We start from the raw sequence: 15,949 nt of genomic DNA, 5'->3' as shown, positions 1-15,949 counted from the left end.
TGAGAAACATTGCATTGGGTCACCACTGCTGTGACACAAGCACCACATTTAGGCTGCTTCAGGCAATACTTTTATTTTATTCAAAAAGGTGTACATTTTGCTACACACTAAACACACACTAAATGCCCTGTCATCAATGCACAAATGTATGTTTATTTTCATACATTTGTGCATTAATTTAATTTATGGCAGCACTTTGTTGTGTAACTGACACTTGTTGGAGATCAAGTCCTGTGGCGTTGGGATGGAGTCAAATAAATGTGTACCACCTTTAATTTCAATTGATTTGAAACTTTTTAACTAACTTTGTGACTAAGTCCCATTTTCAGCTGCTACTGGTTGCTAATTGGTAATCTGTTCAGACATGTAACTCGGAGAAACTGATACCAACACTTTCTTATACTTGAACTCAAATAGCATTTATTTGCGTACAGTCCACACTCTGTTGCGACATTACTTCCAATCAGTTTTCCATACAAAGTCTTTAAATTATAAAATCTCACACGTCTTCTGAACACAGTCAAAAACTGTTTGCTTCCCAAAAATGAGCAACACATGAACTTAAATATGTTGTGGCCAGCCTCGACCTTTAACCAATAGGACCCCTGGTGTTCAGGAAGAATAAACCCAGAAAAAACAAATGTAATATATGGCTCCTACAGGCATGATCTAACATTTTCACAGAAACACTATAGTATTATTTCATTTTAAAACTTAGTCCATTAAGCCGTATAAAAAGTCAGCTAAAAACTCAACCAACCTTTAACTAAATGAATAAAACGCCTTACCAATATTTTACTCTCAGCAACCAGAATAAAGTTGAAAATTCTTGATGAAGTAGAAATTTTACCTTTTAATATTTCACTTCAATCACTTTGGTTTGAGTGAAGAAGCTGTGTGAATCACTCACTGCCATCTGGAGGTTTATTTCAGTCCTCGTCGATAACGACACAATACTGCAACACTGTGTGAACACATGTACAAACATCACTGAGCTCTCATGAGGTAAAATGACATGAATACAAACAAAACACACCTATTTTACATATCTAGACAAATTGATTCACAACAGAAGTGCTCAAACACTCACCTCACAGTTTCTCGAGGTAGAATGTTTTCATGCAAATCCCTCGTCATCGTCATCATCATCCTCCTCCTCCTCCTTCAATTTACCAGCTACTTAACCACACGATAAAGTATAAACCCCACACAAAAACAGACTAGTATATACAATATACAATCCCAGTGTGACATGCTGGTAACACAAACATAGCTATTTTTTTGTTTTTCTTAAACAGCACTTTAGGCTCAGTAAATAATGAGTTATGTACAAGAAGCTGAGGTCAGTTTCATACATTTCATAGATCCACAAAATTTAAAAGAGCTTTAAAATTGACAGGTAGTGTGTTAATATAAATAGTCAAAATAACTTTGGTTTGTCATTGACGTAGCATTCACTTGAATGAAAGATTACGGGGTGCAACCCAAAGACTTTGCCACTGATAAAAGTCTTATTCTGTTGACGTCTCTTTCTTGCCAGCTGCGCTCATACTCCTGTATCCTGCTCCTCCTCATCGTCCTCCTCCTCCTCCTGCCCCAGTGGCTGGTAGAGTTCGTTGCCCATTGGAGGGAAGGCAGACGGACGACGCTCGCCCTCCGCAGTGGGGGCTCGACATTGGGAGTTTGAATCCAGCTGCTCGGTGGAATTGCACTTGGTGTACAACTCACGGTGCATCTCCTGGCCGCCTCCCTCCTTAGAGTGAGCGCTACGGAGCCTGCGGTCTTTCAGGACAGAATGGATGTAGCCAATGGGAACAGGCAAGCTTGCAAAGACGATGAGCATGACAATCATAGCCAAGGCCCAGCCTGGATACTCGAGAGTCATCTCAGAACCCTGAAGAGACGAAGGGACAGAGCACATCAGAGAGAGAGGGAGCGAGGGAGCATTAGATGGTAACAGAGCTACTCTGGAGTTATGGAGCCTTTTCATTTTATAGATGCTATAATAACATCCATGAATAAGAAATTTGGCCACGTGATTGGTGTAAAAGTTAGCAAGAAGACCTAGGTTCATGATCCTAGGTCAGAACAAGGGCCTTTCTGCTTGGAGTTTGCATGCTCCTCGTGTGCATGTAAGTTTTCTACGGGTTATCCGGTTTCCTCCCACAGTCCAAAAACATGCAGATTTGGGGATTAGGCAAAGTGGACACTCTAAATTGAATGATTGAGGTGTGAGAATAAATGGCTGTTTGTCTCTATGTGTCCCTGTGATTACAACCAGGTTTTGTAGAAGACCATCTCTAAATGCACCACCTCAAACCAGATGAGCTCCAGCAGCAGAAGAACACAACAGCGGACACTTAAATACCTAAAGAGGTGGCTGGTGAGTGTATAATCGAGCGCATTGAGCGCACATGTTGAAAGAACATTACGTGTAAATGATAGTACATCGTGCTTCGACAGGCTGACACAAACGCTGTGTATTTCAAATGATGCACATTAGGTCCGGGCAATGTGGCAAAAAAACATTATCAGAATTAAATGAATTAAAATGTAAAAAACAGGCTCAAAACAGCAAACAGAAACATTTGAATTTGAGGTAAAAGCTTTCAGAGTAATTATGTGTTTGCCCAATATTTAAACATTATATTGATATATACTGAATCATTGTTATCTGATACTGAAGAAAAATACAGCATTATTACATACAGAATGAGCATATAGAGAGGTGTCATGGTTAAACTGTTATTTGACATTTAATTCTCCGGTGCAGTCAAAGTACTTACTGTGCTTTGGTTCCAGGCCGTGTACGTGGGAGATTTAAAGACCATACGCAACAAACTGGCAGCCAGAAGCCCAATCATTGCCAGCAGACAAACATATTTCCAAAGATATTTGTACACCACTGGAGGGCGCCATTTGAGCATGACTTCAATATCATCCAAGAAGCTGCAGTGGGGAAATAAAAAAGTAATATCAGGAGCACCTTTTAGAGCATGACAGATAAAGGGAATTGAATGGCACAAATTTAGCAAAGGCAGTCAAATGTGTTCTCCTCTTACCGATCAGTTCCATAAACCCACGACACACTGATAGTTTCAAAAATGACTACAATGATGAGCGGCAGAGTTGCCGAGTAGTCATCAAACATAGCCACAAAATAGTTGCCCGAGCGCTGTGTGAACAGCAGGCCTATCAAGAAGCCCAAAGCACAGCTGGAAACTGAAAAAAACAAATAAGGGAGAAACTAGTTAAGGTAAGTACATTTGGCATCTGCTACAAGACACATACAGCTGCTTTTATTTCTTTTTTATTTCTGATGTGAAAAGCTACAGTGAATCATTTTTCTGTTATAATTTCTGCCTCAGTTTGGTCAGTGTGAGCAGAAATGGTGTAACACTATTTCATTTGAAAACAGGCTCTGTCAAACAATACTATCAGACCTGACTGAGGGAGCGTTTGTGTGTATACGTCGGGCAGTGCAGGGGAGGGTGGGGGCAAGAAGCATTTATCCCATCACACTGCTTTTATTGAGCAGAAGAATTCACGACTTTGTGTATTGAGTTGTACTCTGACCTATTTGCAGCCATCTCGCAATGCGCTGTTGCATCTGTATGTCTTGACACAAAATAAATCGCTCAGCTTTTAATTGCTGGATTCTTAAAAAAATAAAAAATGACTGCTCAGTATTAATTCAGACACAAGAGAAATTATTTTATATACCTGTATAAATACTACATGTAATACAGGGTATGAGTTTTTGTTTTTTTTAATTTATTCAAAACAATAAGCTTTAATTGCCAGTAATAAAAAGCAATGTGGAACATGTGTTTATTTGTGTATTAATACCTGTGAGTGCAGTCCGGTGGCGTCCCAAGAAGCTGAAGTTGTCCATAAGTGGTGTGAGGATTCCCTGCATGGTGCCAAACATGGTGCTGAGGCCCAGGTTGAGCAGCATTAGGAAAAACAGGGTGGACCAGAAGGGGCTGGCCGGGAAGAGGGCCATCACCTCAGTGAAGGCTATGAATGCCAGACCTGTCCCTTCAACGCCCTGCACTCACACATGGACAGACAGCAGAGAGACAACGTGTCCAAAAGTGTATTTTTAAATGTAGACTGGTGTGTAAGCACTAAGGCTGTCAAACAGTTCATTTTTAATTATTAATCGCAATTAGTTGCATGGTAAATCGTGGTCTAAAATTGTATTCATTTGCAATTCACAACAGTTTTGAATATTAACAATGTAAAGCAACTCTTACTATTCTAAATCAAATAAAGTTACCTTATGAATGCGACCTTTAGATTTATATCAGCAGAGCCGTAGCTTCACTCACTTATTTTGACTAATCCCAATTAATAAATTAATCCCAATGAACATGCTGACAGTGACAGCTATAATAAAAACACGAGTATTTTGACTCCATGATTGATGGATTTGTATTTTCTGTTGCCTGATCTTGTGTGTTTTTGTACCGCTTACTACTATGAACAATGTTTATACAATATAATACAATACCTCTACGTTTAAGACCAATGATGTTTTTGTTGTCATAAAATAAACAATTTGATATATGATGACTTTTAGTGCCTCTTTTTTTTCCGTTTCCTTTGTCTCTCCTTTCACTCCTCTGTCACAGCGGGCTTCCATCTCACATGTGTTTTCATCCTCATGTCTGCTGGACACTTTTTACTGCACCTCTCAGATTCCTGAGGAGTCCTGGGAAACTCAGCAGTTTACCGACACACTATGTTATTGAAATGTTCTCCTCCTGGTTGACTTTTATTTATTTATTTTAAGTTATCCTGTGTCGACACCTAATGAAGAGACTCTCAAATGTCTTTCCAGAAACATAAATCAATACAAGACACGTATAATGGGTTTAATTAGAGTGAGTCTTCCCACACTCTTTAAACATGAGTTTGACATGACTGTGTGTTTGCTCTCCCTGACCTTATTCATCTCCTCCTCCAGGCTGCAGTCAGTGATGTTGGAGCTCACCACGGAGCTGTAGTGACTGTACCAATCTCTGTACTCAGGCAAAGACACAGAATCCGGATCGGTTATGTTAAACGAAGGCCACCAGTGCTGTTCAGGTCCATGTGATGCCACGGAGCTTAGCAGACCAAGATTTCTGAAAGAGAATACAACATGAAAACGCACATTTACTGCATATAGTAAAGAGTACATTTTGTAATACTGTATGTATATATGTATATATGCATGCCAGACAGTCCGGCTGACCACAATGAGACTGACACTATAGTGTGGTAGTCAACAGTGACGTTTACAATGGAAACAGTATAGAAATAAGCAATAGTAAATGGTAAAATAAACAAAATACTGTTAAAAGTTGACACGTCTATACGTATATACAGACACACACATATATATATATATATATATACACACACACACACACATTTCCTTTTGGCTTCTCCCTCTCTAGTGGTTCCCACAGCAGATGTTTGATGTAGCAGAAGTCAATAAAATAAATACAAGAATATAATTGTATTAAAGAAAACAATGTTACTAAAACACTAAAAGCAATAATTGTTCAAATCTTCTGAAAGTGCATTTGTAAAGGGCGTTAAAAGCGGCAATAATGTCGGTTGATATCACATTGGGCAGAAGACTGTACCATGGATGAGGAGACACTGAATCACAGATCACTGAAAATGATCGGTCACCTTTTGTGACCAGAGGTCAGGCTGGACAATATGACGTGAAACGTTGTATTTCAGAGCAAGGTCATGGATTTCCTTGTATGTTAATGTGGTTGTGCAAGAAAAACAAACAACTACATGTTGCTAATGATAAATCAAGGGAACACACACACACACACACACATACTTAGCCACGCAGCGCAGTGCAATGTTCTTGGCACGGAAGCCCAGCACAACAAAAACTACCAACGAGGCCAACACAGACGTCATGAAGTTAATGCCAGAGACCATCAGTGCATCCCTGTGGCAGTTGTTGTGGAAGGGATTGTAGGAGGAATATGCGATAACGGAGCCGTAGCCCAGGCCGAGGGCAAAAAAGACTTGTGTGGCAGCCTGTCGCCACACCTGCACATTCCCCCAGATTTCCAGCTGAAAGACGGCACAGCATTATTATAATCACAAAGACTTTGGTTAAAAAAATAAAGAGAAACAAACAAAGAAAAAAGTGGGCTTACTTTAGGATAAATCATATAGGTGATTCCTTCAACTGCACCGTCCAACATCAATCCTCGAATGAGGAAAATAAAGAGCACCACATAGGGGAAGACTGTGGAAAAGTACATCACCTATGGAATTAGGAAAAACAAGGAGTTACTGACAGAGATTGAACATACTATCCATATGCATGTGTGTGAGTGTATAATTGCTTTTAAGTAGATATGTATTGTTCTCTTGTAGCCATGGAATAAGCTTTATATATTAACTTAAAACTGTAGTGCACAACATTTAAATATTAACAAACGCCCTTAATTGAAACAATTGTCAAATGAGTTCACACACACACTCACTAAGCCGATCACGTGTTTCAATCAAGAGTCTTGTGTTTGTTGAACTCTGCGTTCTCACATTACCTGCCACTAATTATCTCTTTTTTATTCTTACACACTAGACCTTAGTTTACATTAGTTTGACATTTGAGGAAATGGTGGAGCAGAGTAGACTGATTTACCTTTGCAGAAGACTTGATGCCCTTGATCATTGCCAATGACACAATTGTCCAAGCCGCCAATAAACAGCCGGTCATGATGGCATTAAACTCTCCAGATTCTTCGATGGAGTTGGTGATGTTAAGAGCCTTGCGAAACCAGAAATACGATGTTGCAGAGCTGCTTGCGCATTCTTTTACTGTAAATTGAGGACAGAAAAACTTTTTCTTTCACCATAATTGACTGGGATATGTACAGTATAACTCCTCATTTTGTTTATCTCCTCAGTACCTGTGTCGTTAGTGGCTACATCAACTGGGCAGTGCTCCCAAGGTAGAGGATACTGAAAAGAGTTACCCATGTAGAACAGGCTCCATGCAATGATAACATTGTAGTAAAGGGCCACGTAAAAACAAACCTGGAGGAGACACAACAAGCAATTGAAATACACAACAGGAAACTATATGTGCCGACTTAAGATAGGATAAGATAAGATAAGATAATCCTTTATTAGTCCAGCAGTGGGGAAATTTACATTCATGTAAATGAACAACAATGTGACAAATGCATTTTGTCACTAAAACTGACTGGATCTTAAGCAATGGTGCTTTTTTTGTGCAATAAACAAGTTTGAGGAGGAAACGTGCACAAGTCAGCGGCATCTCACGCTTTATTAAAGTGCTTGCCTGGTCTCCGTTTGTATAAAGCATGTATAAAATGGTTACGATATGGACAGAGCCATTTTTCTGATGGTAACATATTAAAAACAATGACCGCTGCCCGCTGCCCCCATAAAACAGCCACCAAAGCACAACCGCTTAGCCAAGGTGCCAGGAACTACATAGAAATAGAAAATGAAGAAGAAAACCAAGAAGAAAAGTCCTCACACCATGCAGCTGGAGTAGCCAATCCCTGCCAGTTTTGGGGAGATGTGCTTCCACACGCCGATGCTGCCCTGTCGAATGCTCTGGCCAGCTGCCAACTCCATGAAGAAAAGAGGAACCCCCACAATCAGGAGAAGAAACACATACAGCAACATGAAAGACCCTGGAGGGAAGACAAGGGTTTTAACAAATGACTTCTTCTTCATCTTCATCTTCATGTGCTTCTTTACAATGTTTAACTTTAACCAATGTATAAGAATAAGTGACATCTATTGATGGGACTGTGCACTGTAACAAACGAATGACTCCTCTGCTCACTGCAACTCAGGGAACTGTGATGACCTTCGAATATCAGAACGGATACTGTTTTTCTTAGTTTGCATGTTAAGCTTTCACTTCAACAGCAAATCTTTGTGCTGTAACTCTACAAAAAAGAAATGATCTTTATTTCAAATAAATTATTACCCGTGTTAGATTTGTGTATATAGTTTTGAAGGATATCCTTTGTGAGTGCACATAAAAATGTGAACATGATTACATAATTCATTTCTGCCAAAAAAACCTTTTAATTGTAACACACTGGACCACACAGGCACAACGTTGATGTCACAAGTCCATATGTACTCACCTCCTCCATTTTTATGGCAAAGGTACGGGAACCTCCATACATTTCCCAAGCCCACACTGAAGCCCACCTGGGCCAACACGTACTGGACTTTGGACCCCCATGCGGGCCGGTCTTCGTCATTTCTCTGTGCTTCACTTGGATCACTTGTTAGCTGAAGTTCAGACTGACCCTCACCCAGCCAGCCTCTGTCCTCGCTGTTGTCTAGGGGAGGCTTTCCTGTCTTGTATAAAGAAAAATGAAGCAGAAGAATGAGTAAAATTCAATTGATATTGAACCGATAGACAGGCTTACTTATTTGCTAAAAATGCATTTTGACAAGCTGCAAAGCTTGTAGGAGAATATTCCTTGGATGTTTTAGCATCTGTGTTAATGGACAGAAAAAGCCCTGTGTGTAAGACAATGAAAACACGGAAGTAGTCTGTAACAATATTTAGAGTCTATGGTGTCTGGGGAGACTGAATAAAGACCCCTGACTATCAGAAAGAGGGAACAGGAAGACGGCCAGTCTTGTGTTTTTGCTGTTTTTGTGTCACATGTGTGCTAAACCCGGGCCTCTGACCCACTATAGAAAACAACATATTTTTTTTTAAATAAATAAACAAGGGCGGTGAGATCATGTCTGTACACAGGGCAGTTTCTCAGAAAATGTAAAAAAAAGAGAGAAAAGAATGGAAACAGGGGCTTTTATTCTGAAAATAACGCTTTTAATGTCGTAAAGGCATTTGTCTTGCTGTCCCAGTGTCATCTGACAAAAATAGAACACAGGCATTCAGTGGAATCCCTGGGTTAAACATGAAGAGTTGTAAAAGATAAGTGAGTAAAGATATTTACAATATACAACAATTTATAGTTATTTTAAAGGTACATTCAAAAGGTTCATTCAAAATGTCATGTTTAAAGTGCAATAAATTCCATTTGTGTCCAAGCTTGTGTCTGTTTATGATATTTAGGGGTTGACAGTTGAATCTACAGTCTGTGATTAAACCTTTAAACCTTAAACGGATGTTTTCATTTAGCCCGATTAACATTCAAACCTGTAAATCATTTTACTGTTGTGGCTGACCCGTTTATTTTTGAGTAATTCAAGTCATAAAATACAAGATCACTTTTGCACTATTGATGGCCCAGAACAAACGCTTTCAAAAGAGGCCTTCGTTCAATCTTTACTCTGGTTAAGTTACAAGTGACATGAACAAAACGGTTTTCCAATTTCTGCGTCAGGTTATGCGGCTGCGTCACAACATAACATAACATCAGGAATGTCACACGTGCCGTTTACCATCGGCAACCGTAGGTTTCGCCAAATTCACCAGTCACTGAAATCTTACAGCAACATCACAAATGTGCGGTTTGGTATGTTAAGATTAGATAGGACAGCGCTTTATTTGTCCCACAATAGGGACGTTTACAGAGCTTCAGCAGCAAAGACATTCAAAAGTAAAATAAAAAATAGCCTATATGCAACATTGACAGTGAGTAACCAGAATATACACAGCATGAGATTTATAGTGTACTATTTATAGTGTAAACATTGTAGAAGTTTGCACCTATATGAGGAACAATAGTTTATGACACCAAGTTTACACTTTCAAGAAATTCATAATAAGCAAATGTGTGAAAGTAATTGATTATTTCTGTTATCTGTTGCATTCTACCCCTTTAAAGACCTGTTTGTACATTGAAGATTTTCTTTTTCAAATATCTTGTATTTTTTATTTTAATTTCTGTTTTCTCCTTTTTCATTGTAAGACCTGTAAATTTATTTTGTATCCCTTTAACTCCTAAGCCTCAAAATGTCCATCTGGACTAGTTTTTATTTTTATTTTAAAAGGACCAGAGAATGTCCTGTTACTAAGTGTTTTTGCCCATTTTGTTTCACAATTATAAAAGGAAGCTTTAAATGGCAACGTAGAACAACAATTGTGAGCGGAGGAGTCTTCTATTTGCTACAATCTGCAATCTTACAATTCAAAGGAAAGGAAATTAGATGAGTTGCAAACTACACCCTCATACTATGACGAATGGGCCACATCCAAAATGATTTGCATGAGCCAAAGTGGCTTTAGAACATGACTCAGCTGGATTATTTCTATGTGCCTGTTCTGGTATCAGTGGGTGAGGATGGAAAATTACAACAGGCGTGTGACCCAGAGAGGCATGTGGCTGCACAGGACAACATGGCCACATGGAAACATGCATGCACAAATTGAGAGGAAGGAGCAGCCACTGCCACTGGACAGAACTGAGGGTGTGAGACATGTGGAGAGACAGCGAGAGGGGCAGTGCACTGGGGGGGTGTTAGGTTTGCATTGGTTCACACTGTGGGTGGTACTGAAGCACATGGTAAGCCATGCAGACAGAGTTGTTAACAAGGAGAGGGACTATTAGATTGTTTCAACAAGCACTACTGTGTTGTACAAAAACTGGTAAAGAGAGGGAATCTTCCTTCTTGGCAGTATAAAGTGAATTCACTTTGAAGCTGTTAACGTCTGTGCAGAGTCATTTCAAAGAAATTACTCTCCAGCTGTGTAACAAATTTTGTTCTACCAAAAAGAAGAAATAAACAGCCTGAACATGACTGTCTGAGCCAATGATTTTTTTGACCAGTATTGAACCATCCCTACATTGAGGGACAAAAAGCCATTCACATCTCCAGTTTCAACAAAACCTAACCCCTAAACAGTGCAGAAAAAAACTCCTCCTATTTCTTGGCAGTGTAGGGGGAATCCAGGGTACCAAGGGGAGAACATACAAACTCCACATGTCAAAGCTCGAGTCAAAACCAAGAGTTGGACCCTGGAGTCTTCTTGCTGTGAGGCACCAGTATAGTAACCACCACACCGTAGGGATTCCTTAAGCAAATAAGCCCAAAATGTGCTTCTCAAACACAAAGTCGTCCCTTTTCTTCCCTCATTTGTAAAATCAACCACTGTAAACCACTGATTTTTGTCATTTAATGAGACACGATGTCCACATTGATGCTGAAAATAGCCCCACAGGAAGCCTGTGTATGTCTTCTTATTGTATGGCAAAGAAAAAACACTTTGATGACATACTATTATTGTTCAAAACTATATGAGGCCAAGGTATTTGCGTCACACGCCGCCGCCTTATACTTTGTTCTTTATCTATACTGTTTGTACCTATTGTTTTCTTATGATATTTGTTGTTGGTGCACATATACTATACTGTTGCTTACTGACTCCGCCTCAGCAAAGGTAAATAACTTTGTTAGGAACTTTATTTGTGTAAACGACACTTCTCTCTTTTCATTATTGCGGTTTGTTCTTATGTAGCTGTCTGTGTTCTTTTTAGTTGCTGTAATGTGACAATGAGTGAAAGGTGCCAATTAATACATTTAACTATTATCATTAAAATGCTCCTCACCATTTTGACATCTTAATAGAAGTGGGAAAAACTATTTAGTCCTAGATTGTCATCCTTTTAAATATAAATGCCTTTTTTAAATTTGACAACACACTTTCTATTGCATTGCTTTTAAAATTGATTATACATTTACATTTCTTTCAAAAAGGGACTTTTCCATTTCCTTCTCTTTTCTAATTTTCATTTGCGCAGCCTAACCAAATCATTATCCCTAATCTTAAAGATAAACTAAACTTAAACAGTTTAAGTGAGTCACTGTAGTAACTCACTTAAACTGTTTTTATTTGTTTTTTAATGAGAAGACATTTAAATTTAAGTGAAACTCACTTGCATTAACGAGCACAAACATACTCTTTTGTGTACATACTGTATATTGTGAGGGTTAATGTCGTTTTCCGACACACAAGCCTCTACAAACATTTGTAAGAAAGTCCCTTTCATTTTACATGTGGACATGTTTGAAAAGGAGGCCAAGTGTTTTCTTCTTGGGTTCTTTTTCATAAATGTACTTTTGGCAATCTGCCCAATCCGGGCCCTCAACTCTGTACCACTCCCGTCTTCACTCAAGAGTAACGTAAACAATCGCGCTCATTGGGCCATCAAATAACTTTCCATACTTTTTCCAACTTTAACTCAAGCCAACCACTCTGGGTTGAAGATCAGATTGCAGAACTTGCATTACGCGTAAATGAAACTCGTGGAGTAATATCTTGATAAATAAATCTAGGTTGAGTCAGATCTGAAAGCCAGTCTAGATGTGCTGCCTTGTAAAGATCACAAATGTGAATCACTTGGCCTGACCATGATATATATACTACTGTATGTGAGTTACAAATGACAGAAAAAGAAATAAATCACAGCCGTGGCTTCAAAACGCTGCAGAATGGGAGCGACAACATATAATTAGCTGTTTATGTTGGACTGAAGTTGATCTCAGCAAGCAGTACCAAGACCTTACGTGGCTATAAATTACCAACCCCCCCAGAGTGTTACATAACATGAGTAGCTGTCAGTCACACTAATTTAGCTGATGCCTATAGGTTCTATAGGATTAAAATACCTCTGCACACAGGTTGTGTTATTAAACAATACAGAAAACAAGGATTAGGATTATTTATCATAGTTTGGGAAACATGCAGAAACAGAGCAGCGGCGTGTTTGTAGACGGCTATTAGTGCTGGCTCTCCATTAGCTGTGGGACAAATCCTGACAGGAACATTTCCTCACAATATTGATGTATTGATATTAATAATGTTGTAAAAATCCAATTTAAACTCTTAAAATGTCCCTAAAACACACTCATAAACAGAAATATAATCTACCTTCATGTGGTTTGTAGTTTCTAAAATGTACATTAATGTTTTAGTTCCTTGGAAAACACAATATTAACATTAGTATTCCAGAAAATCACATATCAAAACATGTTCTACTAAAAAATAAGACATTTTAAATGAGGTCATTATTAATTAGGAGGTTCTGGGATGACTGAAAAGATGCAGGCTCTCCCTTGTGACACGTTAAACTCAAATACTGGGATGTATGACGGCAAACAAGCATTAACAGTATTGATTTACTCCATTCAAGATTATTCCAATATTGAAAATTCTTCTTAATGTGAGTGGTTTTTATTACAATAAACAATGAATGTGTACATTGTCACATCTTAACTCTACATTTAGAAAAAAAGGAAATACAGACCATTAGATTTTTGTCCCTGCTTTACTTTAGCATTTCCACTAAAGTATATGAAAACAAATAACTTTGTTTCATACTCCTGTACGGAGCAGTATATCTACAGTATGTGATGTTAGATCTCCATAGATGGATAAAAAGGAGAATAGGAATAAAATATCAGACTCAAAAAAAACCCAACATTTTTAACTCATTATGAAGAGGAGTTACAGTTTGTACAATGACACGAGGCTATGACAGTGACATGACAACACATATGTTAAGCTACAGATATGTGGTGATACATATCTGTGTCTGAACATGTGGTGGAACAGCGTAAACTCCTGTGAGGAAAACACACTCTGCAAAACTGAGATTATCCAGAGTCACAGTCAACCAGAGTCTTTCCCGGACTGGTTCAGTAGCCGATTACACTCTGGTAGATAACGGTTAGTGATACAACAGTATCAGTGCACAACATCACAGGGAGTGACAATAACATAAGGAAAAAAGTATTAAATGTGACTGCGAGTGAACGGAGTCACGTTTTTAAAGTGTGTGTTGTTGTGAACATACCATGCTGCTGACAGCGCGGTCCAGCACAGGAGTAGAGTTTCCAGCAGCTCTGGTGGTGTTGGTTGTCCCTCTCACAAGGAAGGATACTTATCTTTAACAAACCCGTCTTTGTTTTAGTATTATTCGGGGAAAGAAACAGGCTTGTAATGAGAGACAAGTCTCGACTGGACAGGGTTTTTATTTTGGTCACAAAGTCGTGGCCACGTTTTTCTTGCACTGAAACAGATTCACGCTGTCGTCGCCAAGGCAAGGAGTGAAGCAGTTATAGTGCAGCTGGAGCCGAACTGCCCTCCCATTACACACACGCGCGCACACGCACACGCACACACACACATGCCCTTTTAAGGACTCCCATTGACCCCCCCAGTCATTCTTGGACAGCAAGAGTTATCCCTACAGTATTCTGAGAACATTATGGTCTTACAAAATCAAGAGCATAAAAACTAATAAGAGACGATGTGTAAAACTTTCTTAGTACTATTTCCTATTTAAGTAAACAAACAACCCCCAAAAAACATTACTGTCAGTGACAGAAGTAAATACACAACATATTCGAACATCATAACATCAACATAATAACTTCTGATAAATACAATACAAAGAGTTAATTAACCCTATACAAACAATTAAAAAAAACATTCAACAGAGAGAAAAATAAAAAAAAAACTCACTGGGCAGAACACTTTGGAAATAAGGAGAGATAAAAAAATAAGCTTGACCAGTAGGTGGCGCTGTGTGCTGCATCCTCTCTGAAGGGCAGCCTGTGGCCAAGTGGAGAGGGAACTTGGCTTGTCGCCGGTTCAAGTCCCCACCAGGTTGAAAGGGCTGGGGTACCCCTGAGCAAGGTACCCAACCCCCATTGCTCCCCGGGCGCTACTCAGTGTGGCAGCCCACTGCTCCTAATTCTAGGATGGGTGAAAATGCAGAGAATAATTTCCCTAAGGGGATTAATAAAGTATTAAAATAATTAATACCACACTGACTATCACAGCAACAACGACAAAAATAATAACAGTATTAATTACATATAATTATTGTTATTATCATTGCTGTTGTATTTATTATTGTGAAACGGGGAAAAAAATAAAAACACTTGGTATAATTTTCTTCATATATAGTAGTAGTATTAATAATCACAATAAAGGTCACAATATAATAAAACATAAATAAATCTTAGGTAAACTTAAAAAATTCCCAGGGTGCTGAGTGTTCTGATGTTAAAGGGGAGGGTGTTCCATAGTTCCAGTGTCTTTTATTAAACATTCTGCGATGGAAGGTCCTAACCCAACCAAACTTGCTATGATTGATGATGGGTCGTTGCTGAAGACAACTATGTTGCTGAAAACAGCTCCTCCTGGTGGAAGCAGAAAATATATATATATAAAAAAACTGTTACAACTTTGCGAATCCTGGTCCAATCTGAACCAAACTTGCTAGGATTGATGAAAAAACTCAAAAACTGTGCCCTCTGGTGACGGCAGACAGAATTACACTTACAGTTTTAGATGGTGCTCTAACAGGGATTGTTGTATCCAAAAAAATAAAAGTCAAGCAGACAAGAATTTGACTGCATACTACAAAACACAAACATGCATATGCATACATATACATACACCTATTCATACACACACACACATCCTATATCCTCCCAATCAACTTTGTGGTTTTAAGAGACTGAAGTAATATCTTGTCACACTCTCTCCGGATCTTCCGCAATACATCTACCAACTCCAATTCCTCATCAATGTCTCTCAACTTTTTAATCATTACTTCTCTCTCCCTTTGGTATTTCTGACATGGTGTTATAACATGATGAATGGATTCCTCCAGCCCACAGTGATCACATCTGTCTGTATTGTGTTTATTGATGAGAAATAATGTGGCCAAATCTGATCCTTGATATTATAGTTCCTCTTTCCTGCCTCTTTCTGTGTGCCTTGCTGCTCCCACTTTTCTTTGGATACTGTAAAACCATCTTCCTTTCCTCTCCTCCTCCCATTGTTTTTGCCATCTCTCCTTTAGCTTTTGTTTAATGATGCTGTTCATTTCTGTTTTGCTTAATTTTGTTGTTAAATCTATATTATTATGTCCTGTTGCTGCTTTGGCCACATTGTCTGCTATTTCGTTCCCTTTAACCCCTATGTGTGCTGGTA

General features: G+C 38.8%; 1 protein-coding gene across 2 annotated transcripts; it reads right to left on the bottom strand.

The window, feature by feature from the left end:
* Positions 1-397: 397 nt before the first annotated feature.
* On the bottom strand, positions 398-14,352 carry slc6a16a (solute carrier family 6 member 16a). 2 transcript variants are annotated; one of them, XR_006362364.1, is made up of 13 exons: positions 13,797-14,352; positions 8,163-8,382; positions 7,540-7,697; positions 6,942-7,068; positions 6,674-6,849; positions 6,180-6,290; positions 5,852-6,093; positions 4,952-5,132; positions 3,850-4,051; positions 3,063-3,222; positions 2,787-2,949; positions 1,091-1,894; positions 398-964 (listed from the first exon to the last, which is right to left on the bottom strand). XR_006362364.1 is itself a non-coding variant. In XM_044051935.1 (12 exons), the coding sequence occupies exons 1-12, from the start codon at positions 13,797-13,799 to the stop codon at positions 1,547-1,549; spliced, it is 2,091 nt and encodes a 696-aa protein (XP_043907870.1). In that variant the 5' UTR covers positions 13,800-14,352; the 3' UTR covers positions 398-1,546. The 2 variants fall into 2 exon arrangements, 1 of the variants encoding a protein (XP_043907870.1); XM_044051935.1 differs by having other exon boundaries at positions 398-1,894.
* Positions 14,353-15,949: the final 1,597 nt, after the last annotated feature.

This window comes from Solea senegalensis, linkage group LG19 (genome assembly GCF_019176455.1).
Source record: "Solea senegalensis isolate Sse05_10M linkage group LG19, IFAPA_SoseM_1, whole genome shotgun sequence".
In the NCBI taxonomy this organism is placed as follows: domain Eukaryota; kingdom Metazoa; phylum Chordata; class Actinopteri; order Pleuronectiformes; family Soleidae; genus Solea; species Solea senegalensis.
Note: the sequence above shows the minus strand (reverse complement) of the source record. Positions and strands in the feature narration are given on the sequence as shown.